Source organism: Macrobrachium nipponense, chromosome 27, assembly GCF_015104395.2.
Source record: "Macrobrachium nipponense isolate FS-2020 chromosome 27, ASM1510439v2, whole genome shotgun sequence".
Lineage (NCBI taxonomy): Eukaryota > Metazoa > Arthropoda > Malacostraca > Decapoda > Palaemonidae > Macrobrachium > Macrobrachium nipponense.
Genome location: NC_087216.1, coordinates 35,121,328 through 35,149,145, shown reverse-complemented (window position 1 = coordinate 35,149,145; position 27,818 = coordinate 35,121,328). Strand labels below are relative to the sequence as shown.

The 27,818-nt window shown below is 42.7% G+C and overlaps 1 protein-coding gene across 1 annotated transcript in view; it reads right to left on the bottom strand.

The window, feature by feature from the left end:
- Nucleotides 1–27,818, bottom strand: part of LOC135201016 (protein MCM10 homolog) — a 219,168-nt gene that overhangs the window by 170,752 nt on the left and 20,598 nt on the right. Inside the window, 4 exon segments of the mRNA XM_064229835.1 lie at nucleotides 30–192; nucleotides 18,812–18,855; nucleotides 18,857–19,036; nucleotides 19,855–20,032. Coding sequence (XP_064085905.1) covers nucleotides 30–192; nucleotides 18,812–18,855; nucleotides 18,857–19,036; nucleotides 19,855–20,032 — 565 coding nt within the window.

Below are 27,818 nucleotides of genomic sequence, written 5' to 3'. Positions count from 1 at the left end.
TTTTCACAACTATAAATGAATTCACTTACATTATTTTTATTTGCTTGAAGTTTCTGATGTGTCATGGAAAGTAAATCTTTGGCTGATACGCTAACAATCTCTCCTGACTGGATCTTTTTTTCGGTTTCTCCTTGAGCCATGTGCCGTAGTAGATTTCTGGCTCCAGGAGTAGGGGCCATGAGTTTCTCACTGCTGTTAACAGTTTAAGTAATATAATTAGTTAAAAATGGTATGCCATAGTTTTAATTTTATATATAAAAAATACAAAGAAAAACCCAGACAAATATAATTAAGCTATTTAAAATCACATGTAAGATACCCTGTATGAATTTTCATTTGGGCATACAGCTGCAGACATTTCAAGACCTTTAAATAGTTATATTAAAATCTAAAGTGTGTCATTTTATTAATCACCTGCATCCAACTTCTTTAGGCAAATGTAAAATAAAGTTCAAAACAAGGAAAATAAACCTAAAAACCATAAAAATAGTTCTTTTTGTAAGGCAAAATATATCAATAGATAAAATCAAGAGAATACTCGTTTATACTCATGAAGCAGTCCCACTTATTTCTATCATCCCAACTAATTCATTCTTTGATGAATTCTCATTTCCATATTTCCTCTCCACATAAGAAAGGTTTAATATGTATTTTTGTCAATAGATGGCACTGTGTATTGTTTATTTTATGAATTTCTAGTGACAGACACTGCTCCTGTCAAATTCTCTCCAAATTTGTATTCTCTCCAAATTTGTAACTTTCAAAGCATGGGGAAAAATAATATATTTTGAGTGTTGCATGAATCTAAATCTCATTATCTTTCTTTTCACCTTTATAATATCCAAAGTAATTCTTTATAATACTGAATGATTCAAAAATACAGTGAGAATAGTATCTATGACTCCAAGTTAACTCAAGAATGTAAAAATGATATTGTTAGTATACAATAAAGTTTTGTACATACTTACCTGGCAGATATATACTTAGCTATAGACTCCGTCGTCCCCGACAGAAATTCGAATTTCGCGGCACTCGCTACAGGTAGGTCAGGTGATCTACCGCCCTGCCGCTGGGTGGCAGGAATAGGAACCATTCCCGTCTTCTAATCAGATTTTCTCTTCCACCTGTCTCCTGAGGGGAGGTAGGGCGGGCCATCAATCGTATATATATGCCAGGTAAGTATGTACAAAACTTTATTGTATACTAACAATATCATTTTTGTACATGAACTTTCCTGTCAGATATATACTTAGCTGACTGACACCCTTGGAGGAGGGAAAGAGACAGTTATATAACATAGAAAAGGGAAACAACACATGTTGTAGGATATAAAAACCTTGGTTCTTATCTGTTTAGGCAGAAGACTTCATGGCTACTGTCTATGAGTCTGCATTGCCTGAAGAGCTACAGCGAGGGCGTGACCTATTGCTGAAAGACTCTTTGGGTCTACCCAAGGGATTTTGTTATCCAGTTACATGGTAGAATCCAAGTAGGATCTTGTCAAAGGGGGTTCGCCCGCTTACATGACAAACCTGTCTACTACTATCACAAGGAGCCAAGACTTCATGGACACTGTCTATGGGTCTGCCTTGACTGAAGAGCTACAGCGAGGGCGTGAACCTATTGCTGAAAGACTCTTTGGGTCTACCAAGGATTTGTTATCCAGTTAACATGGTAGAATCCAAGTAGGATCTTGTCAAGGGGTTCGCCCGCTTACATGACAGAACCTGTCTACTACTATCACAAGGAGTCAAGACTTCATGGACACTGTCTATGGGTCTGCCTTGCCTGAAGAGCTACAGCGAGGGCGTGACCTGTTGCTGAAAGACTCTTCGGATCTACCAAAGGGATATCTGATCCAGTTACATGGTAGAATCCAAGTAGTATCTTGTCAAAAGGTGGTTAGCCCGCTTACATGACAACACACCTTGCCTAGTGGCATAATTAAGGAGCACAACACCGATCCCGATCACCTGATCCTAACACGAGGGTTAGTACTTAATTTGAAAAGAGTTATACTCAAACTCCTTTCAAACAACCCTAAAAATTCGACGTTAAATAAAATTTAACTCACTAGTTAAAGGATCAGTAGCGGCTCCCTATCCCAGCACGTATCCGCAGATACGTAAAAACCAAGAGAGAAGGATCTCTCGTAGGTTATCTTGACCTCCTTCAGGTAAGGGGAAGTCAACACAGAGTTGCATCTCCCGTCTGTGACAGCTAATATGTCCTTTATTGACATACTCTATGGAAAGAACAAGAATTCGCAAAAGCTCGCACTTCATGCGCTTTAATTCTCAGCTGTTTGAAGGAATCATCAAGGCACTATCATGTGCTTTGGAGATCACACTTTTCTCAAAGAAGGCCAGGGCGTTCTTTGATATGGATCTCTTCTGGATGAAGCCTGTCGCCTGGCTGGCGCCTCGCGCCTGGCTGGCGCCTGGCGCCTGGTTGGAGCCTGGCTCCTGGCTGGCGCTTTTGGCGCCTGGCTGTAGCTTCGCGGCTGGCTGGCGACATCCACATCAGAACCCTCTCCTGTTCGGTCTGTCCGCATCTGACGCTTTGCGCCAAGTTGGAGGCCCGCGCCTTGTCCGCCTCGGACAAAAAACGTGCTCGTCCGGGCTGTCTGCATCTGGCGCTTTTCGCCTGTTTGGCACTTGTAGCCTGGCTGGGCTTCGATGTCCAAGGATCCTGAACAAACCAACAATAGTTTGTACGGAGATTGGAGAAAGGAGGAAGGTTCTATTATACCTGGAGCCTCTGGCCTAGGACGAGGGGAGGCGCTAGGAGCCAGGTACGTCCAGTAGACGATAGGATATCTTAATAGGATAAGAGAGAAGAGTCTTCCTCCGAGGAGGATCCTTCGTGAGTACTTCCGTTTCTGACGAGATCTATTCCTGCATGTTAAGCAGGTTTCTCGTTGCAGAATCTTCCCTCTCCTTGCCCGAAGGAGGGGAAGAAGGTCTAGGAGTCGAAGATGACTCTCTGAGCCAAAAGAGGGCGAACCCCGGGCTTTCTTGGCTCTTGTCGTATCCTTCTGAGTACCTTCTGGGAAGCGCTTTGGGCCCTCATAGCACCCCAAAGACATTGTAGGCAACCCTTAAGCCTTTTCTTCTGCTGAAGATAAAACTTAAGCGCCCTGACTGGGCAAAGAGACCCTTCTATCTCTTACCCTATAAAATGGGAAAGTCCCTTGACTTCAAAGCTCTGAGCCAGGGTTAGAAGGGTTTTAGTTCTTTGCCAGAAATAATGGGCTGGCAAGAACCAATCGCCGAGTCTCCATTGAATTCGATGCGAGACTCCAGTACATGAAATTCACTCGTCCTCTTGGTAGTTGCTAGGGCCAAGAGAAAAAATGAATTTCCTCATAAGATTTCTAAAAGAAGCTTGATGAGGAGGTTCCAACCTGTCAGAACAAGGAATCTGCGGGCCACAAAAAGATTCCAACTCGAAGTAAATGATGTCCTACTATTGGTTATCTCGAGGTATCTTATAAGATCCCTAAGATCTTAGTCCTCTGCTATCTTTAAGACCCTTTGTAAAGCAGAGTATAGCCTGCTACTGTATTCTTTGATAGCAGATATATCCAAAGGCGATTCTTCTCTCAGAAAGGGAAGAAAAACTTCATTTAGGTCACCGAGTTATCGAAAGAGGATAATTTATTCATCCAACCTAGCAAGATCTGCAGCACTTCTTTGTCTTGGCCATGACACTTGCCATTCACCTAGAAAAACCCTTCCATTCATGTCAACTTCTCGTCAGTCTGCACGCAGACAGACTCGGAGTGGATAGGTTTTGAGGTCCCTTTCTAAGTGAGGCTGATAGAGTAGATCGACTCTCTTGGGAAGGCCTTTGGAAAGTGCTGTAGGAAGGACGTGACCTCTGTGAATCCAGCCTCTTGAAGGCTAAAAATGGGGCGAAAAGCATCATCCTCTCTCCCCCTGACGCCAGTAATTATCATAATACATCTGTTAAGAATTTGTATAGGGGAAAAAAGACTAATATTTATTCCCCTTCTAAACTAAAGGATGGCGTATAATGCTACCGCTCTTGGATCGAGAAGAAGGAAGCAGTCTAGAGGAAGCCTCTTCGTCTTCAACATTGCGAAGAGATCTATGAACAAGACGTCTGCCAGGTTTCCACAACTCTCTTTTCAATGAAGATTATTCAGATGTCAAGAGTTATTATCGTCGATCGAGACGATTCTCATGGTCGTGACAAGTGCAGCGAACCTCTTGAGGATCGCTACGTTCCGTGCCTGTGCTCCAAACAGGTTCTCTCTCATTAACGCGAATCGGGGCGAAGAAAGAGATTATTGATGCTCCTAGAGATATGAGAGAGCTGTGGAATTAACCTAATTGATAAAAAACATTTCGTCCCTCCCGGGGATCGAACCCCCGTCCAGTTAGACGGGGAACGTAATCAGGAACGGACCGTGACGCTATCGAGCCTGCTATCAGAGAGGCTACTGAACCCTTCGGTTAACAACTCGCTGTATCGAGGAATTGTAGAGTCAACAAAATTGCTTGCAATTCTTTAGACTATGTGCCAGGACATCTGTACCTCTGTCAGGTTACCTGGCACCGTCTCGTATATTACAGTGGTCCCCCCGTATTCGCGGGGGATGCGTACCAGACCCCCCTGCAAATAGTTAGAATCCGCGAATGTTTGGAACCCCCCTCTAAAAATGCTCATAAACTCCTATCCTAAACATGTAAACACCAAAGTATCCCTAAAAAGACCATCCTTCATCAAATATACATAAAATATCCTATTATGGTTCATATTAATCTTTGAAATATTATTAATACTGTTTTAAAGTAAATCTTACATTTTATGTTTATACATAAATACATACTATGTACGTACTGAATGACTTAGTTACGTATGTGAAAATAATTCAGTCCCCCCATAAGTATTCAGTCATGCACGTTTTCTTTCATACTGTTACTATTTGAGACATCCATTTTCTTTTTACAATGGAACAATTGCATGTGAAATCACAAATACCAAATGTCTACTTAAAAGTATTATCCTACATCAAATATACCATTGAAATGGTATTATTAATATCATTTTAAAGTAATCTTAAACATTTTACCATTAGAAATATATAAACAGCCAATAGCAGAGAGAGAGAGAGAGAGAGAGAGAGAGAGATTACATAAAACCATTAAATTCATTGACCATTGTATGGCATTGTCACTTTCTCAGCTCCAAGTGTCACTGGAGTTGAGGAAGGGAAATTGATACATAAAAAGACGAAGGGAAGAATTTTCATTTGAAATTAGTTATCGTATTATTACTACTTCTATTATTATTATTATTATTATTTGAAAAAAAAATAAACACGTGCATCTACCATAAAAAAATTATCTCATCTCGGTAAGAAAGAGGGGTTATCCTTACAAGTGAAACCGGGAAAGGAGCATTTTCATCTCTTTAAAATACTACCATTATGAATTTTGTAATTATTATTATAAAATTCATAATTATTATTATTTATTATTATTATTATTATTATTATTATTATTATTATTATTATTATTATTATATAACTGAAATTATCAATAAACATTTTACATACTAGTACCATAAAAAATTCTTTCATCTCGGTAAAACAAGAAGAGAAGAGAGAGAGAGAGAGACAGAAGAGGACAGAGAGAGAGAGAAGAGAGAGAGAGAGTTTATCTCTCTCTGTTCTCTCAAAAAATACTTATAACGCTTCCAGCGAAAGAGAGGGAGGGAGTTACCACTATCGACACATTATCTTGTGTGGCAAAAGAGAGAGAGAGAGAGTTGAGTTAACCATAATTAAAAGTGACATGGATAGATTACTATTGTATTTCTTTAAAATACTATCACATATGAATTATGTAATTACGTTATTATTATATTATTATTTGAATAGTATTCAAAAACAAATAGTAACAGTACTATAAAAAATCTCTAGTCTCAGTAAATGAAAGAGAGAGAGAGAGAGAGAGAGAGAGAGAGAGCGAGAGAGAGAGAGAGGAGAGAGAGAGAGAGAGAGGGGGGGGGTGGAAATTTCATGAGCACTTGATGGCAGCAAAACAAATCAGTTCCTTCCCCCTCCGGTCACTTAAGGGGGCCGGCCGGGCTAATGCCGTTTTTTAACAACAGGACTGACATTCGTACCACTTAATAAGGTGACTTGGGACATCTCCAAACCGCATATGATTTTCGCCTCTGACCTTCGGTTTTGTGACGCCAGGGCAATTTATCCGAAAATAACCATTTTTCAAATTCTATCTCCTCCCTTGATATTTAATATTAAGACATGGGATTACTACCATATATAGACCTGATGTAGACCTCCAATCAAATGGAGTGTTTTTTTTCTAAAAGTCATTTTTTTTGCTAGATATGAATTTTTCAATATGGTAAAAAAATAAACCCTATAAATCACGAGAAAAAAATTTATAAAAAAAAAAGACGAAACAAAAATGGGAAAAAAGGGCTCTATTTGATAGTTCTATAATGTCTTTCTGAGTTATATACCAAATTCCAATGTTATAGCTTTAAAACTACGTGAGGAGATAGATTTTGAAGGTCAATAAGTATAGTTTTGAGATACGGCCGTTCAAAGTTTTCCTTCGTATTTCTATAAAGACAATGTTAATAAATAATGATTATTATGAACGTATATTTTCTTTTTTGTGTATAATAAACCAAAACTATTTTATTTTTATTATAATTTAATCATAAAATGATGATCCCTTTGCTCATATATCGTAGCCTGGGGCACTGCTTGAGGCAAGATGGGGCACTCCTTCCTACGTAACCCCCTCTCTCCCCTTCACTAACTCGGCTTATTACAGCGAATTTTCTTCTGTATGTTAGCAAGATGTTCTCCTTGTATTTTCCTCTTTGGCATGATGACATTCTTGCCGAAACAAAGATAAACAAATGTAAATGCAAGAGAATGTCAGTGGAAAAACTTAAAGACAATTTATTAAATTGTCTTTTTACAAAGACAATTTAATAAATCATGATTATTATGAATTTCATATTCCATTTTGGGTATTAAAAAACCAAAACTGTTATTTATCATAAATGAAGATCTCTTTGCTCAAAGATCGTAGCCTTGGGCACAGTGTGACGTGTGCTGTCAGGCAAGAAGGGGGCGTTGCTATAGGCAACCCTCCCCTCTCTCTTCACTAACTACGCGTATATTATGATATTCTGTAATAATACTTGAGCGATTTTTCTTCGTCTGTATGTTAGCGAGATGTTTTCCTTGTCTTTTCCTCATTGGCATGATGAACTTCTTGCCGAAACCTACATAAACATACGTAAAAGCAAGCGAATGTCACGAGGTGAAACTCGAACATGTTATCTACTTGAAGTCTGTGGTCCCACTGATTCATGGTTGAACCAGATACACGCTTCTGCGAGCCACAGAATCTCTACAGATGCCATTTCTCACTATTTCTTTGCCAATAATTATCAAAATTTACGATAACAGAATAAACATTACATTTTCTTGTACGGATGAATGTTTTAGGCTTATTGAGTTATGTTTACTAATTACCTTGTAACTATGAAAGTAAGAGGAATTTTGACGAAATATTTCGTATACGTATTCTCAATTGCCATATGAAGCTCCATGAATTTTTTCATGACTGCATTTTTCGCCCTATACCACCATATATAGGGGTTCCGGCCGGCCCCCTTAACTTGATACGTATATCTGAGTTTTAGTACCTGGAGTTAGAGAAAGAATCTGACTGGGATTTCCTTCATTCTTCCATAATTTTTTAAATTTATAAGCTAAAATCTTACTAATTCACTATGGTATTTTCTTTAATGAATTGCATATTGTTTGCTGTATAAATTATATTAATATTTGAAAATGGTAAATCATTTATTTATCATACAAAAAAACATACATCTTTGTAGTAGAGAGAGAGAGAGAGAGAGAGAGAGAGAGAGAGAGAGAGAGAGAGAGAGAGCGAGAGAGAGAGAGAGAGAGAGAGAGAGAGAGAGAGAGAGAGAGAGAGAATTATTATTTTTATTATGTGATATCATTTAAACTTATTAAACTTACTAATACAGTATTAATCAAAATTAATATTTGAAAATTAGTAAATCATTTTTGTATCATAAAAATGTATTTAGTCATGAAAATAAACATCAAAATACACTAATTAGCGATTATTTTCGTCGGAAAATTCCGCGAATGGCGAGTCCGTCCGCGAATAATTTCTAGATAGGTTCCAAAGAAAAATCCGCGAATGTGTGAATCCGCGAATCCGGGGGGAACACTGTATTTACCCTTTCTTGGTAGGAAAAAAATTTATATAGGTCTGCATTGTAGTCCATTCAGGGAAACAAACTTCTGCCACGAAGAAAAGGTTCCCAGCAGACTCATCCATTGTCTCACTGAGTATGCTCCGTTCTCTAATAAGGCTATGCTTTCATAAGCATGAGAGAATTGTATAAAAAAAAAAAAAAAAAAAAAAATGCTTTTCCGCGTTAGAATCGCCCATAATTCTGATACATTGCAGTAAACAGCATTTGGTACTATACGTCCCTCCGACACCCTCACTCAAACTTGTACTGCACTATGCATCCAAAGGGTTGAGCATGATCCAACTTGTCGATATATCTCTCTCTCTCTATTCACAAATCAAAACCAGACCAGCGGCTCCTATTCAACGAGACGTATCTTAGGAAAACGCAGACAATATTTATTCATGTTTGCTTACAAATTCCCCTCAATCCGAGGCTAAAGTCCGTGATTGTAGGGGAGAGATACGGTTAGGCAGTCAATCCCGTAGGAGAGAGAGATGTAACCGACCACTCATGACCGAGAACTAGATGGTACTGCGTTGGTCTACAATGACAAGCAGCAATCTACGTTCACCGTTTCACAGTATTCTTCCTGAGTTGCCAGATACTCCATTAAATGAAGAAAAAGGTTTATTAAAATTATCGAGCCGAAAACCTGAAGAGAGGATTCGGAAGAGCTCTCCTTCATTGGTTAGAGGCTCTTCCAGGAAAAAAATTTGGAGACTAAGTCTAAGAAGTCTTATATCCAAAAGCGTAGGAAGCTAGAACTTCCGTCTTCGGTCCTCGGTTCTCACTTGAGGATTTTCTTCGGCTAATAAAAATTCTCTTCCTTGTCGAAGGGAACGAAGACAGTCAATATCCCTTCTCTCTCTTCCTCATAGAGGAAAGAATGTAGATGAGAAATAGCTGTTCCAATGACTACAATACTCTACGTATTTTACCTTTGCATTATTTTTTCTATTGTATGGTTCAAGTCTTATAAGCGTACCGAAGATTCCTCTAAGGATGGCAACCGAAAGGGCCATTAGTCTAAGTACAAATAATCGGTACTCCTTGCGACATTCCAGGAGTTTCCGGTGTAGGGACAACGCTAAAAGGTATAATTACAACAACACCAACTGAGCTTCTGTATTTAGCGAATCCTGTTTCGTTTAAATATATTTGCTTGCGATTTTCCTATGCTTACACAATAAAATGTTATTAAGATCTTTGTCAATGAGAACAAACCCCTTTTTCGAGACAGAGTAAATATTTTTGTCAATGATGTGTTACACACTTGCTTGACAAAATGTGCAATATGTCACTAACGAGGGAAAACCGCACTTATATGAGAGTAAGTAATCAAGGAATTCGAGCATATAGCTTTTCCCGATAACCACCAAACTCGAGGGAGGGGCAGGATTCCTGTTCGGAGATTGTTCTGTGCGACATCTTGCGCCTTTGCCATGAGAAGGCTGATCCTGCGAAAAAACTAATAAGAGAGCCTCGCGGGCTGACCTCTCTCTCATAAGGCGATATGACAATTTGTCCAAAATTGCATTTTTCCTAACTATACAAACCTGAGGTCCTTTTTACAATAGGAAGGTACTAGCGGCAGCTGGATAGGTCGTAAGCTTTCAAACAAGGGGTTCGGTAGTTAAATGCTTGGTCCGACAGGCGCGCGCGACTGGGAGGTAAACAAATCACTTTTGCTTTTGGCCCAAGCAAAAACTTCAGAGTGAGGGGTGGCATAGAGGTGGGACTGTGTGTAAAAGGACCTCAGGTTTGTATAGTTAGGAAAAATGCAATTTTGGACAAATTGTCATTTGTTCCGACACGGCATACAAACCTTCGGTCCTTTTACAATAGGAAGACTCACTTCTTGGTGGGAGGAATCTGAGTCTTTTGTGAACAGACTGGTGTTCGCCCAACCTTGGAATGCCTCCCTGGTCGTAAGAGCGAGGGAGGGATCCAAGCCTCTGTCCGATTGATCGGGGTGTGCACCGCAGGATCAATGGTCAGACCTCTGGACCAAGTACTAAGAGAGAGGGCAAGCGTATCTCTTCGTACCAGCAAACAAGAACAAGTTCCTATTTACAAGAGGCAACATAAGTTACGGTTTGTCTCTTGTTGGCATCCACTTCCCCCCCCCCCCCCCCCCCCCTTGTAGGAGGAAGTGGTGGATATTCGCTCCCATTCCCTAGTTGAAAGGGATAGGAGGTGGGCTCTGTCGAGTAGCTCACTGGCATCTCGTCCTTATCCAGCAAGGTGATGACCGTATCCCTCTACCCACAGGTAGAGGGGGAGAAAAAGATAGGAAGAGAAGCCAGTCACTTTCTCATTCACTTATCTATTCTTACAGTCACACCAGGACTCTATGCTGTTCAGCCTGCTAGGGTCTGGTTAGCTACACAACGTGTTGAGCAGCCACCACGGGTCCCAAGGAAAACGATCCAAGGACCTGTGGGCAATATCCAAAAGGTAGAAGGAGGTGCCAATGGTCTGGTTGTACCAGACCCCTGCCTTCAGTACCTGCGCCACGGAGAATTCTTGTGTAACTCGAGGAGTGTACTTCTAGGTCATCTTGGTGCTGACGAAGAGTCTTCAACACTCAGCCTGGGATGTCGAGTTTTCTTCAGAAAGCGCGCGGTCGCGCTTTCACAGGACAAAGCAGCATCTCCTTCGCATCGAAGGCGGTGAAGTCCATTAGGGAGGGGATTGTGAAGGACTCTAACCGATTGTCAGGAACCGAAGAGTTCTGAGTCTTCGCTACGAAGTCGGTACGAAATCGAGCGTCACGAATCCCCATCCCCTGGATGCTTGACTTCGCAGGAAAAGTCATGCAATTACCTCAGAGGAAAAGGAGGGAATGGTCGTATGACCTATCCCTCTTCTCGACTTCGGTGATGTCCTGTACCCATACTGATCTATTCGTCTGCAGCGAAGTGTCTCACATTCTCCTATCCCCATGCAGTGAAGTTCTTCTCGGTAGTGGATAGGACACCGACACTCAATGGTGGGTGTCGATGGTATGGGTACTGTGACAAGCCGTTAGGACGATGAAAAGACTGTTATGGAACAACCGAACTAAGTCCACAGCGAAGTTCGTAACTGACTTGGGCGCTCTGACAGCTGCCGACTGACTGCGTTCGGTAGGAGGCAAGTTGTCCAAGCACCCGAGCAAGTCACGTGACCTTCGCCTTAAAAGGGTTATGCCAAGAGACTAAACAAATAATTTGTTCGTCACCGATGCCTAGAAGGAAGGAGGGTGATGAATTCCTCGTTAAGGCATGTGCCCAACAGGCGAAAGTCAATTGCCTTCTAGAGACCGAGGTCCCTGATGGCAAGATATCTCATAGTATAGTTGATTCTCAGCTAAGGAGAAACAACACTATGTGTCGTTGAAGACGAAGGTGTACAGAAAAAGCAACCTACGTCTTCACAGCTGAACCGAGAGAAGGATTCTCAAGATTCTGAACCTGTGCTACAAAGACTGAGAACGCTAACCGCATCATTGCTGTCCGGTGAGGATCGTAGTTGCAATAAAAGCGGAGCGCTTTTTCAGTAATGAAGACAGGGAAATACTGCCTGAAGAACTGCTTCTCATGGGCTGAACATTTGGAAGTAGAGCTGTCAGGTCGGAGAGTAGGCGATGTCTTCTGACATATCTGTTAATTCGGGGCGAGCAATGAATAATTGCACACCTACGAATACGAGATATTTTGAAGACAAACTCAGATGTCTGCAAAAATCATTCGCATTATCGCGGTGCGATGCAGCGGAAGACTAGTACAGACTTCTGTTACCGTGCGGTAAACAGAAAGATGAGAGAGTCCAAGAGATATCTCTGTTGAAAATTCTCGCAATGTCGAAGGCGATGAAATAGAGCGTCACAGCAGTAGATGGTCCTTCATTATTGCGAGAATCCCCGTTAATCAGAGACCTAAGTCCATGATTGTTGGGCAGAGATACGGTTCGGTAGTCAATCAAACCAGGGGGGAGAGAGACGTAACGACCGTGCATCTCCGAGACCTAGCTGATACTGAGCTGCTATCAGGCAGTTCAATACGCAGTAGCTCTCGGTGACTCGTCATCCTGAGGTTGCCAGGTAATCCATTATTCCACGAAGGAATGCGTTCGGCTAGAACCATCGAGCATTTAAGAATACGCTCGAGCATTATATTTAACCGAAACGGATTCGGTAAATACAAAAGCTGATTGATGTTGTCGTGGACAATACCAAGTATCTAAAATCGAAACTGATAACTGCTGGGAGGTTGCAGGCAATCCCGAGTTGCAGTTCAATTAAGATACAATTCGTCTCGGTCACAAACCGTAGAGTTAACTACAGTATGCGCCTACCCCGGCCACAATTCAACTGTTAAAAGAATCATGTCGCGAGGGTAATATACGTAGTATATTTGTAGGTTCTGTACCACAACCTCCATCCTAAATTCTTTTCCTTCTGAGGAATGAGGAGAATAAGGATTGGAGATCGACCGCCTTCGTTCTCTAGTCAAGAGAGTGAAGGAGAAGTCTTTCCCAAAGGAAAGCTTCAATGGTGAACAGAATACCGAAGACGATAGTTCAAGTCAAACTGAAGTTCCCGTCCGTTCTTCTCTATTCCAGGTTAATCGCCTACTGTGAGATACTCTTCTTTCAGCAGCAGTCTTCTTCCAAATGCTAGAAATTACAGGAATTCGAGCATAAGCGAGGTTCCCGATTATCGTGTAACAATTATCGGGGATTCTCGCTCACTTTGGACGTGGTCTCGCCTAAGTGTTTGGAGATCGTAAAACACTCGAACACTCTGCATGCGCTAGAAATTGCGTAGAATTCTACACACTCTGCGAAACCCCCCACCGAATTCGTCAAACGATATCGGCTGGTGGTCCTCTCGATTCCCGTAGAAATCGAGAAAGGGGCAGGATCCCTCCTCAACGAAACCGACCGTGGCTTACGTCAGTAGGACCCGAAAGTCCCCCCGGTAGCGCAGCCTTCTAACGTGGGATCTTACAGAGAAATCTCTGTAGGATCCCTCCCCTTTCCCTCGTAGCCGTAAGGAGAGAGGAGGGAATGGGGGAGGAATTGGATACTGGCTCGCCTTCCCAGCGGAACTAGCAGTTGGAGAAGAAAAGGGAGCAGCCATCGCCTTACGGCGATGGCCTCTCAGAGCCTGGGAAAACGTATCGTCAGGAGAAAACGTTTTCCCGAGGAGGGTTACGAAACTCATACTGTAGGTAAGGGTCTGCCGCCACTGTGAACGTCGTCTGGGTGGGGCTGATCGACACCTGACAGGAGAGAGCCGATACCGTCCTCCGACTCATTCCAGTCCTCGTTGAGGTCGAAACCTCTCAGGAGGACCGAAGGGGGTACTCAAATACGGTGTCCGAAGACACGTAGAAACGCCTCTGTCGCAGTAGAGGAGGTGAAGTAGCTTGTTCGACCGGCCAGAACTGAGAGAGCCTTCTTGTCCGGAGACGAGAGACTACCTGGTTCAACACAGTCGGCAAGTCCGATCGCGGCAGACCCACCGTCGATTTGGGTTCCCTCTCGGGCCCCAAAACGACTCGAGCCGAGACGTGGCTCTGCTGGTGGGAGCGGCGATCCTTCCCCGAGGTCGTTGTGCTGACGAATCAGCGCCATAACCTCGCAAAGTTCCTCTGGATCTCGGAAGTCACAGCATCTTGCAGAGTGGGACCGTTAAGCCCTTCGAACAAGAGCATATTCCGAGAACCTTCCTCCTAAGAAGGGGGAACAGCGACAGCCCTCTCGGTCTTCTCCATCCACTTGCGCATACGTCCTGGCCGGTCCAAGAACCGTGCCTGGCACGTAGGGCGTCGTGGTGGGATCATGAGGGGCGCACCCCTCACGATCATTCCTCAATACCTCGCTCCTCCCGGTGTAACCCGAGGAGGTTGAAGGTACGGGATAGCAGACCTGACGCTCCCTCTTCGCTCGCTGGCAGAACCAGCAGGCTTGGAGGGCTGCAGGCGATCGTCAACCCGCGTGGCGATCGAGCTGCAGGCCTGGTCGAACCGTCTCGCTGTGGAGAACGGCTGGACTGAGCACAGCGTTCGGGCCCCGATCTCGAGTGTCAGAAGAGCTGGTGCTGGTTGCCGTACCAGATCGCTCTCTGTGAGAGCGACGGTCCAGGCGACCATGCAGGCTCCACTGTCACAGTGAGACCGGTGCTTGTCCTCACGGCACGTCACGTCGCTGGTTCCAGCCGTGGCTGGCACCGGCGACCGGGGAGGACCTTCCTTCCCTAGCCTCAGCCCGTGGTCCGGGTCCCGTGTTGGACCGGCACGTCCCACCCCGGGTAGCCAGCTGGTCGCCGCGCAGAGGCGAAGCAGGCCGGTATGGTGAGAGGTCGCGTGGAGCGGCTTGTTCACCCAGTCTTTTCCGCCCCGTGCCGTGAACCTGACGCTGAGTGGGCTCAGAGGTCTGGTTCCTGGCTGCACGGTCGCTGGTAGGCGACCGTACACTCGGTACCAAATCCCCCCGCGAACGAGAGGCCGAGACGGACCCTGATGCAGTGGCAGAAACCTCTGACACAGGCGAGGAAGTACCGGTGTTAGCCGGTACCCCTCTGGTCCCCGTAGTCTTCTTCCTTGCGGAAGAAGAGACGGGCCCCGCTCCCGAAGGAGCAGGAGGACCAGCGGAAGGAACCCTCACCGTCCCACCGAGGTGAGACGGGTCCCGAGAAGCTCCCGAGGGAGACTTCTTAGGAGGGAGGAGGCAACCTTCTTCTTCCTTGGCTGTGAAGCCTTAGAAGTCGAAGGGGAAGAGGCGGCAGCCGACGACGATGAAGAAGATGAAGACGACGACGACGGACGACGACACCTTCCTCCTCTTCTTCGTCAGCTTCCTCAGGACAGACGTAAGATCTGCCATCCAGGGCGGAGCCGGGGCTGCTGTAGCCGAAGCCACAGGGCCCGGACGCACCTGTACGACAGACCATAGTCTGGGGTAGTACCACCACGAACAGGACGACGTCAGCAGGTATGGGCACTCAGGAACAGCAGGCACAGCCAGCCAACCAGCATCGGTAGGGACAGCCAGCGCAGCAACGGCGGGCGCAGCAACTGCATGGACAGTCAGCCAGAAATCGCAGGTATGGCAGGCAGCACCGGAAACCACAGGAAGTGGCAGCAGCAGCCAGCAACATCCTGGTACCGGCGGCAGGTCCAGGGGCGAGCTCTAGGGCAGCGGAAGTGTGGTCGCGGCAGCGCGGCCAACCACGAGCGGCGGCGGCACGCCCCCCTCTCGGTATGGCGAACGGCACTCTTCACAGCGGCTGTAGGCAAGACTGTTACTACGTGAGGCGAGTACACCAGGTGAGGAGGGACGTCGTCACCTGGTTTAGCGTGGTCACCACTCCATGGGTGACCGCAGTAGGCCCAGACATAGAACCGCAGCCCCTGGACACTAGCACGTCCCTGCAAATGGAAGGACGCCCATACCTCACCAAGGTCCACCCTCGTGGCCAGTAGTACCTGCGGAAATAACAGTAGTAGTGATTAGTGGGGGGAAGTCCCCTCGCGCGGTGGGGGGGTGAGCCCCACACCGAACGAGTGGAAGACCGAATACAATTGTACATCGGGCACCGAGCGCCCTCCCCCGCGCTCGAAAAAAAACCGGATCGGGCGAGAAGAACGCAGATAACCTCCCCCCCCCAGAAGGGGAAGGGCCATCTGTGGGAGCTGACGGGGGGGGGGGGGGGGGGGGTTGGGGGGGGGGGGGGGGGGTTCCCGTTCCCCGCTCCCGCACAGCACCCATGTACCCAACAATAATAATAAGAGCCCGAGAGCAATCGTGCCCTCGGCCCGAATGCAAGGGCATAAGGATCAATTTCCCTGACTGAGCGGAACTTGAACCAAATAAATATTGATGCAATCAATAATAAAAGGAATAAAATGAAAAAGAATCTTGCATTACGATTCACTTCACAATGAATAAGGGCTCGGATCGAGCGCATTTGCGCCCTCGGTACCGAGCGCAAGGGTAAAAGGATCCATTCCTGATTATGAACGGAAACCTTGATCCATAATGAATTGATGCAATCAAAATATATATGAAAATGAAAAAGAATACTGCGCTTGCGATTTCACTTCATACAAATAAAAAGGGGAAGGATCAATTCCCGGGAAATAGCGGAAACATTGATCCAAGTAAATAATGCAATCTCAATAAAATATGAAAATGAAAAAGAACTGTACTTGCGATTACTTCATTCCAAATAAAAAGGGGAAAGGATCAATTTCCGGGTAGAGACGGAAACTGATCCAAAATGAGTATTGCTACAATCAAATAAAATATATGAAAATGAAAAAAGATAATGTACTTGCGATTCCACTTCCATACAGAATAAGTTTTCGTGCCGAGCGCATTCGCTTGGCAACGAGCATACAGGTCAAAAAAAAAAAATATAAATGAAAAGGGCACTTACTTACGATTTTCATCTACACATTTCCAACCAAAATATAAGCTCGGAGCGAGCGCTCTCCCGCCCTCGGCACCGAGCAACACAATACGAGGGATCATTTCTGGGGAAAATGAATTCCCGCACTTACGCCCTTCAGACCCGGCACTCGGGTCTAATCGGAGGGCGTGGAGAAAACCAAGATCCTTTAATTCGCAATTGAATTCAATGGAAATAAATATGAAATGATTTGTACTTACAATTCAGTTTCACTAGATAAATAGAAAAAAGAAAAACACAACCATGCGAAAGCAACGACGATGAACGCGGGCAGAGAGCGATGATACACGTCTACACGCCAGCAGGACCGAAAGCAAAAGTGGTTTGTTTACCTCCCAGTTCGCGCGCGCCGCGCCTGTCGGACAAGCAGTTAACTACCGAACCCCTTGTTCGAAAGCTTACGACCTATCCAGCTGCCGCTAGTACCTTCCTATTGTAAAAGGACCGAAGGTTTGTATGCTGTGTCGGAACAAACGGGAGATCCTGGCGCCTGGTTGACTCCTCAGCTGGCTGCTGGAACGTGGCTCGCACCTGGTTGCTGGAACGCGGCTCGCGGCCTGGTTGCTGGAAACGAGGCCTAGCGCCTAGTTGCTGGGTACGAGGCTAGCGCCTGGCAGTTGGAACGCGGCTCGCGCTTGGCTGCTGGAACGCTCTAATGATCTGTCAAACGGGGGCGTGACCACAATGTGACTAGATCTATAGTTGTTCTAGACATAATTTGGGTAATGCATTCCTAGAGTTTTCAGCAAGTAATTACCCGTTTTTAGCTAGTGCGTTCTACTGCTCTGTCAACTGGGTTCTTTGTCTTGTCAGATGAAGAATCGGACGAAGAGACGCACCTATTGAGGATGCCTTTCCAATGGCGATCCTTGGCAGTCTGGGTCGCTACAGATCCTGCCGAGGGGACGCCTGACCGGTGGGGGTTCTCCCTAACCTTCCTGCGGCTGTCGACTTTCCTCCTCCACTGGGTCTGGGAGTTTGGAAGAGTCTAGGCCTGGAAGCGCTACGGAGCGATCAGAGCAACCCCTCCACTGCACTGGGAAACACTATATTCACTTCTTACCTTTTAAGAGCTCGCCTTTTGAGCTCCTCCAAATATTCTTCAAATTTGCAAAATATGAATGTAGATTCTGGAGAAGTAAGAAGGTGATGAGGATGCAAAAACTACTAGTACTGTTAATACTCTAACTGCTCGTTAGCACGAGACTTATAAACGCTTCTAAAGGAAGCATTCTAGTCATATGCTTTCTGACTTCCTTAAGTAGGAAGTTAGTGTGTATATTCTCCTCAATCAAGTTTAAACACTTCTTACACGTATTAGTGAATAAATATTAATATATCCCTTACTAGCAAAAGTTATGAGGGTCTACCTAAGCATTTGGTAGTCTCACCCAAATTCTAATTACTTCTTCGAAGCCCAAAACCAACAAACAGTTAACAAAAGCGTATGCCAAACCAAAGATCCAATACATCACCAAATAATACAGCTCAGAAGATCGATGGTAACGAAAAACAAAATTCAAGTCAGGAGGTAGCAACAACGTATGTTGACACTACCGCGACAGAGAAAATCTGATTAGAAGACTGGAATGGTTCCTATTCCTCCCACCCAGCGGCAGGGCGGTAGATCACCTGACCTACCTGTAGCGAGTGCCGCGAAATTCGAATTTCTGTCGGGGACGACGGAGTCTATAGCTAAGTATATATCTGACAGGAAAGTTCATGTACAAAAAATTACATTTTCAAAGTTTTTCAGAGTTTTTCACCCAAACTTATATATAAACTTTAACAGAACTACTAAAAAAATAAATTTACACTGCTTAATTTTTTACATATTTTTGCAAAAGACCTGAAAGGAAATGGGATCATAAAAGATTACGGAGTAAACTCAGGAAACTAAAAAAAAAATTATAAATGACACACTATTAAAAAAAAAAAAACTTATGAACGATTCAAGGTATGAATGGCCAGTGTCACAATTAAAGCTATTGCAGAGGCATGCAAAACAAATCAAATATCATAGTTACGTACAGGTTCTCATTCTTCTGAGATACTTTTCTGATGGCTTCAATTTCAGTTGTTACTCATATGCTTTAAAACAAATGTATTTTTCTTGTCTTCTTCTTTCAATTCTTGTGTCTTGATTTTCAATTTAAGAGAGTTAAGTGTAGCCAAATCTTTACCCTTATTGGCTTTAGCCTGCTTCTTTTGACTACCAGGGGAAGGAGCAGTGTAGAGCTGACCTCCATAGAAAACCTGTCAAGCAACAAAATTAAATCCATCTGCTACCCATAATAAGACATCAAACAAAACACATCTGTTATGTGACATTACATGTAATACAGGGATAAATCCAAAGTGTACAAAGACTCCTCTACATATTATATGGGGCTAACTGAAATGGAAGCACCCCTCACCAGGCACATTTTGCTTTGTGTCATTTACCGTTCATGTTAGTTTCTAATTATTACTGGTGGCAGTATGTAAGGAGCCTGAAGGTAAAATGCAGGCTATGATTTTTTTTTTAATTTTGTGAAAAACATTTATAGACAGTAAAATTTGACAAATTACACAAACTTCATCAATTACTGACTAGCTTCAGCTCCTTTTAGATTGTTATATAGAATTTTCACTGTGCTAAGATGATCAGTCTCCCTTGGAATAAATCAGTTAAAAATGCACACCGGTTAGGCAGCCCAGTACAGTCTCGTTTTGACATAGTGAAACTGCATATATGTAGTTACAGTCAATTTACAATATGGCTGGTAAGAAAAACACAACTTGCACAAATTGGAAATATTCTTGAGACTTGTAAGTTTTACATTATGAATTTTAGCTGCAAAACATACTATAAAGTTTTTCTTCACAAAAATATCTATAGCACAGATTTGCTAAGATAAATCTTTAGGTACAAAATTATTTTAAGGAAAAATTTTTTAATATTCACAGTACTTTAAACATTTCTTTGTCAAACAATTTTTCTACAAAAACTGTGGGTGAGCAAAGAACATTCAAAACAGGAGGACCACAGCATCATAATCCCTTTGACACTAACAGTGATGTGAGCAACAGACCTGATCTTTGCCAAGGACCTTCTCCTGCAACCGCCGTTTTGGATCTACCCTGTTGAATGATGACTGAAGGTCTGCCCGTTTTGAAGATGACTTTTGATATTCTCTTTGGATGTGATAAATGCAAAACTCACAAGATGATTTGTTGACAAAATATTTGCAGAACCCATTTGTCTTTGTCCTGTAAAAACATAAAAGCATGCAATTATAAGAAAAATAAGGCAAACTCTCATAATGAAAAATCAAACTATCATATCTTCACTAAGAACAAATGTGTCCACTAGGGCAAGTCTTACAGAGAAAATATATTGGCATAAAGAATATAAAATACTTAATTTCAGATTCATTTTTAATGAGAGAGAGAGAGAGAGAGAGAGAGAGAGAGAGAGAGAGAGAGAGAGAGAGAGATGAGAAGAGAGAGAGAGAGAGAGAGAGAGAGAGAGAGAGAATTTTCTTTGAATAAATGTCCTCTATTCATCTACTTCCTCCACCAGAACACCGATAGATACAAACACTTATAGCCTGTCAGCCTACTTCAGAATGTGGGGAGGTAGGGAGGGCAATTTATGTAATGGAGAGGTACATATTTAAAAAATAAATCTTAAATTAAGTATTTTATATTTTTTAAATGAATCATATCTCTCCATTACATAAATGATTCCCACTTGAAAAAGGAGGTGGTCAAAGTGGAAATCAGCCAACCCTTTAAAGGCTACTTATTAACAAAATATTTTGTACAAGTGTTTGTTTTAACCAGTGAATTCAATCCGCAGGCTGTTGATGCCACCTTAGAAGTATTGTTACTCAGGTACAAGATCCTCTTCATGAAGATAGCTGAGGTTTCTGGAAGATGACCCCTTCAGCAGAGAGGGGTAAAGTTACTGTGCCAAAACCCTGCAGAGCCAACGATGGATAACTAACAAGTACATCTGTACAAAAAGGTATACTTTTAATACTCAACACTGAGTACCTCCAAGCTCCCAAAAGCTACAACTAGGTTTAAAAAGCAGTACACCATAAATGGCTACCTATCGATTCAGAACATAATATCCCCTGCACAAACTAGAGGAGTTAATGCTGTTCAATTATCACATTTAATTTCAAGCACCATAAAGATAAACACAAGTAAATACAAGATTATCATGCCACTGAATGACTTCCATATTTATCCAAGAGTGAGTTCTTTCCAATTTAAATGTTTTAGCCAATGCTCACATGTCCAGTGGCTTACCTTCAGCTAATAATAGAAATTAGCGTGAAAGTCCTTAACAAGACCTAATGAAAAGGATATTACATTCCTACTCTTCGGAAGCTCCTATGCTAAATATAAATTCGCATCATAAGTAGAAAATTGCTTATGACTTTTTGCTATTTATTTTTTACTTGAAAGTTTCTTATGGTGGTAGGAAGGACTTATAATTTTCAGATGTGTCTTGTTTATCTAAATGCTTGGTACTCTATAAATAATGTCCTTCCTACGGCTGTTAAAGATTGTTTAACCATTTGACTGACTCCTCCTCCTTATTCTTCTAAACCTACGTGGTTGAGTAATGACAGAGGAGGACAAAGGAGGAACAAGACTTTACTGGTAACCGAACCTCAAGAGAAATCAAGCCTTTGTTAACCAAGAAGAGCATATTCTTGGTTTCCCATTTATATTGAGGAAGTATGCATCTTATGCATTGTTAAAAGATAATTGTCCAGATCCCAGGCATTTCTCATCATTATGGATACAAGGAAATTATTCTGCATTCGCCATCATCACAGTCTTCTTGCTTGGATTGATATGGTAAGTACCAAGCATACATAGGGTAGTTATGTGGTAATTGTATTAAAGTCTCTGAAGTCTTTGTGCTCCCTCTGTATAAAAAATCCTTCCTCCCTGCCATAATTAGATATTAATTCAATTTTTTGTGATAAGTTCAGTTGAAAGTGTTTTTTCTTGTCCTTATTTTCAGTGATTTGCTGTTACACTCTTTCTTGTGGGGCACGTTGTACATTGATTATTATTAATGGATTGGTAAGAACTCTTAAACTGTTTAAATCTAACGAGTTTATTTCACTGTTTATAAATCTGACACAATTTTATATATTTTCAATTACATTCATAATTTAATGCTAAAACACTTCTTGCCAGGATATGTATATTAACCGGACTCTAATCGGGTTTCTGTAGTCTGGCGGTTTTTTCCTTCCATACCTGATTAGTTATTTTTGCCCTCATTTTACTTACAGCAGGTAGCTTATATTAATGTTTATTGCTTCATAGTTTTTTTTAATAGTACTTAAATTTTTTTATATTGTTTTTATAAAGGGGGGGGACCGTCCGCTATGGCGGATGACATGTCAACTTGAAAAAAAATAAAAAAATAGAGAAAAAATAAAAAATAGAGTTATTACTTGTATCTATGCAGAAACATGCCGTGCATGCTTTCCAGAAGTTTGCAGTCAATTATTTTACAAAATAATGAAGATAAGCGGTTTGACAGAATCGTATTTGTGTGTTTATTTTTTTTTCCATATACGTATACAGGGATTTTTTTCAGATTTTTTTCGAGATTCTCATACATCTGGTAGCAATTAAAGGTAGTGTGAGAGGAGAGCTGCTCAGAGCAGTTATTTATAGGCGAGACTCAGAGAATGACTCGGTTACGCCACAGACGTCAAGGAGCTACATGCACTTCGGCACTTGCGTTTGGTCACTAGCTATTTACGTTGTTTTTATAACTTCTTAGTGAAACTTATAGCAATGCCGAAGTTACCCAAGATCAAAGAAGGCTACTAAGCAACTAAGGCTAGCAAAATTAGCGAAGGCCAGGAGTGTGCTGAAAGAAAAACACGAAAATTCATTGTTATCAGCGTCCTCATTGTCTCATGTCTCGCCGTCAAACATCGTCTGGTGTCACGCTGAGGGTATTAATACCACTTTTAGGGGTAGGACCAGGATCCTTGATGTAGAAATCAACAATAAAAGTACAAATACTAAGTAATTATAATAATGTTGTTTTGACTTTTATAAGAAAAAAGCAAAATTTACACAGCAAATCTTTGGGAGCTCATCAAACTCCCCAAAAACAAACATACTTATACGCATGTCGGTAGCCATTACTCGGTTATTTATTATCCAATTTTAGAGAGAAAGATATCATTGGAAAGAGGAATAAAAATCCCATAATTCTGTGTAACAGAATTTTTATTTCTTTCTTTCTTTCTTTCTTTTTTTTAGATTTTTTGAGTGTCTAGACTAAAAAAAAAAACAAAAAAAAAAAAAAAAAAAAAAAAAAAATCATAAAAAAAAAAAAATCAAAATTCTGTCACACAGAATTGTTCCGTATATGAAGAAGTTTTTATGGTATGATTTTCAATACAACTGATGTCATATAAGTGAAGAAATCGCTACCTATTTTTTTTTTTTAATCATAATTTTTGCTAATAAAACTAAAAGTTTTTGCTCAAATGACTTGAAATCTTTATATGATGAAGGTATTATATATATATCTAAAACATATATGAAAACTATGTATTTTGCGTAATAAATACAAAAATAGACATCATAGCGGATGGCCCCCTTAAATGGTGGTATATTCTTCTATGAAATAAACTCCATACCAGATGTTTAGTAAAACATTCATATTCTGAGTGTCATAATTTTATAATTAATGTTTCCTTTCATAATAGGCCTTTATTACATGCAGATGAGGAAGAAAAGCTGATATAGCCAGGAAGATACCCTCAGATTTGGAAACCTTCAAAATACATTTACTTTAAAGATGCTGTCTTGATTACTTGCGAGTTAGTATTGCATAGTGTTCTGTTACATTAATTACTTATAATTACACAATAGCATAGTTACTTTGATAAATAAAAACTTTGTTGTATAAATTGTATAATTTTGTATTCCTGGTATTAGGCCACTTGTTTGTTTGTAGGTTCTTTTATGTTGCATGGAACCAATAGTTATTCAGCAACGGGGCCAACGGCTTTACGTGACTTCCGAACCATGTCGAGAATGAACTTCTATCACCAGAAATACACATCTCACTCCTCAATGGAATGGCCGAGAATCGAACCCGCAACCACCGAGGTAGGATGAAAATACCATACCAACCACGCCGTTGAGGCGCTGGTATTAGGCCACGTACTTCATATTTTGAATTTTTAGGCCACGTACTTCATATTATAAATTTTCAGCTTGGCTCCAGTTTCCAAATTATATTTTTATAATAAAAAAAATAAATTTTATTAGTACTTACCGTAATTATATAGCTGTAGTTTCTACTTCAACAGCAGCTTGAATTTCCAATCGCAGTTAAAATTTCCTTCAGTGTCCAGTAGGTGAATAGGTTCCTCCCACTCACTGGGGGTAAGAGGAACAACCTCAATTTTGTTTCCCCTCAGTCCATAAGATAGTGTCCATGTAAGGGGAGGAGGGTGGGCTGTTATAATTTTTACTGGGAAAGTACTAATAAAAACTTTATTTATTATAAAAATATTTTTATTAGTGTAACTTGCCCAATATAATTATATAGCTGAATCCCACCGATTAGGTGGTGGGGGATTCATGGACCTGTTCAAACTATATAAAGAAATCCATTTTCATGAAAGTCTCACTAAACTTTAGCTGTTCTTTGCCTGAGGAGAGAGGCAAGCTTCAAGTAGGTACTATTGCCTCTAATGAGCACTCTTCTCAACCTTAACAGGTCTAACGGTGTGGCCATGAAACACCTCTACAAACACAGAAAACTTCCCAGCTTAGGAAGTTGATACCAATCAGAGATTACTATGACAAATTTCATAAGACAATGTGCATTTTTCATAGCTACAAACCGAGGTCTTAACAATAGGATAATTTTCTAAAGGGGTCCACAATAATACAAAGTGTAAAAAGTCCGTGTATAATTTTTAAGACTTTACAGAAAGCTTTCGAACCCTCCCCTGGGTTCATCTTCAGTCCAAAAACTGGACTGAAGATGAACCCAGGGAAGGGTTCAAAAGCTTTCTGTAAAGTCTTCAAAATTATACACGGACTTTTTACACTTTGTATTATTGTGGACCCTTTAGAACATTATACTCTCGTGATAGAGAGTTTTTCCCTAATAAGATCATTTCTAGCGCCTAGCTGGATCCGGTTAAAAAGCAGATGAAAGCAAGGAATCTTGTGATGTCTGGCAACGCATGCGTAGCTCGGGTGAGGATTGGTCAAGGACGATGTCGCTACGCCAGTCTTTCCCAACTCAGGATGACTTAACAAAAAGAGGGGCGGCTAGAGGTGGGCAGTATAACGTTAAGACCTCAGGTTTGTAGCTATGAAAAATACAAATTGTCTTAGAAAATTTGTCATTTGTTCATACGCGAACAAACCTTCGGTCTTAACAATAGGATAGACTCATACTTGGAAGGAGGTATAAGACATCCTAGACCGGCTGGGGGCCTACCCACCAGTCCAGCTCTCAAAAGGAATGGTTTTTGGAGAGAGACTGAAGCCCGTTGAGAAGCTAGATAAACTGATATCTTAGAACCGACTCGATTACCCCAACCCCTCCTTGCCAAGGAGTGGAGCATATGCTACCAAATAGCGGGCAAGATATTTGTATATTGCACGACCACGTTATCCGTATGACTACCTTACTCACCTTTATCAGACCAGTCCAGCGAATGAGTGTCTATTCCTTAAACTGCCAAAAGGAAGAAGGAAAGGTACAAGAGAAAGAAGGAGGCCAGCCAACTCACTCATTCTCTCATCCACACAATCATCTTAGGTAAGATACAAAGGTGCCCTGTTAAAGGCAACCATGAGTTACACAACCTGTTGGGCAGCCACCACAGGTCCCAGGGAAAACATGTCCGCAGATCTGTGGGTAACATCCTTAAGAGGTGAACGTGGACTGGCGTAACCAAGTACCAGCGTCAGCACTATGTACAGCCAAGTTTGTTTTGAAAGCCAGAGAGGGACCAATACCTCTAACGTCATGCGCTCTAGCCTGCAGACGTGGTGGTGGAATCATCAAGAGTCAAGTATGCCTGTCTGATGGCTTCCGTATCCAAAGAGAGATATTATTCTTAGACACCTCTTTCTTTGTATGGCCTGTGCTAACAAAGTCTGCGGCAGCCTAGTCTAAGGTGCTAAGTCCTTCTAAGATGGCAACGCAGGACCTGGACAGGGCACAACAGAAGCTCTTGAGCATCACCACTCACAAAGTCAGTCAGTGATGGAATGGAAAACGAAGTGAACCTGTCATCATGCACAGAAGGATTTTGGGTCTTGGCCACAAATTCCAGGACAAATTCGAAGGACATCGACTCCAACCCCTGGTGTGCTTCACCTCATAGCTCAGAACCGTGGAGCTCTCCTACCCTCTTGGAAGATGCATGCAAAAGCCAAAAGGAAAACTCTCTCGAGCGTCAGGTTCCTGTCAGATGAGCGACACAAAGGATCATATTGGACTCTTATTGAAGCTCCTAAGAACCAAGGAAACTTCCCACATCGGAGGCTTGAGCTCTCTAGGAGAACTCTACTGCTCAAACCCCTTAACTAGCAGGGAAAAGTTCCCAGGAAGAGATGTCGATACCCTTAAGGCGTAACACCAAACTCAGGGCCGCCCTGTCTGTAGCCTCTAATGGCAGAAACGGACAAACATTTCTCGTCTCTGAGGAAGGTTAAGAAGTCTGCTATTCGCTGAATACAGGTCGCGAGGGGAGAAAAACCCCGTTTACGACACCAATCAAAGTAGATCGCCCATTTGCCTTGGTAAACCGCGGAGGTCGACTTTCTAAGATTGCTGATCATATGCCCTGCTGTTCTCTGAGAAAAGCCTATCGCTCAGAGGAGATACTTGATAGCCTCCAACCGTGAAGAGACAGGGATTCTACTGACTGGTGAAACCTTTCCGCATAGGGCTGATGTCGCCAAGGGGGAATCTCTCTTGGAACCTCTGACAACACAACAGCAGATCTGGGAAGGGAACCACTCTGCCTGAGGTCACAGAGTGGCTACCAAAGTCATCCTGAGACCAGTGAACTCATCAGCCTGTTCAGAACCTGACAGATCAAACAAAACGGAGGGAAGGCATACACCCCTCCAGATTGTCCCCAGGGATGTTGGAATGCGTCCTCTTCCAATGCTAAGGATCTGGAACCACTGAACAGAACACATCCAACTTCCTGTTGAAGAGTGTCACAAAAAGGTACAGCATGGGTCTTCCCAAAATCTGGAAAAGTTGTCTGCCACCACTTGATGAAGGGACCACTCTGTGCTTAGGATCCGATCCCGGCGACTGAGTTTGTCTGCGACCACGTTGTTTTCCTGGGATATACCTGGCTGAGAGCTCTACCGAATTGCTGACCACCCACTGGTGAAGCTCGACGGTCAAAGCGTGAAGTTGACGTGAAGCGAGGCCTCCCTGTCTGTTACATAGGCTACCACTGTGGTGTTGTCTGACATGAGAAAGAGACAAAAAAAATTGGGAAACCCGTCTACCTTCCCCCAAAACTCCTTCAGACCCAGGAAAGCCGCCTTTCCACCCAACCACGTTGATATGTTGCGGCTTGTCCTCCAAACTCCAAACGCCTGAAGCGATGAGGCCGCCTAAATGAGCCCCCCAACCTGCAAGGGAGGCATCCGAGAACAGAAGGAAGTCCGGTGGAAGAGAACACAGAGGGACACCCTTCAACAGATTCTGGTCGTCCAACCACCATTGAAGGTCTTCTCTCACTTCCAGAGACAGTGGGACCATTAACAGGGGAGAGTCCCCGCACGAGACTAGAATTCTCCCAGTCTCCATTGCAGAGACCGAAGATGAAGACGCCCATGAGGGACCAGCTTCTCCAGGGAAGACAACACTCCCAGAAGAACCTGCCACTGATGAGCTGACTGATGTGACTGACAGGAAGTTGCGTGCCACCGCCCGCAACTTCTCCAATCTCTGATCCGACGGGAAAACTTTTGCCACTGTCGTATCGATAACCAT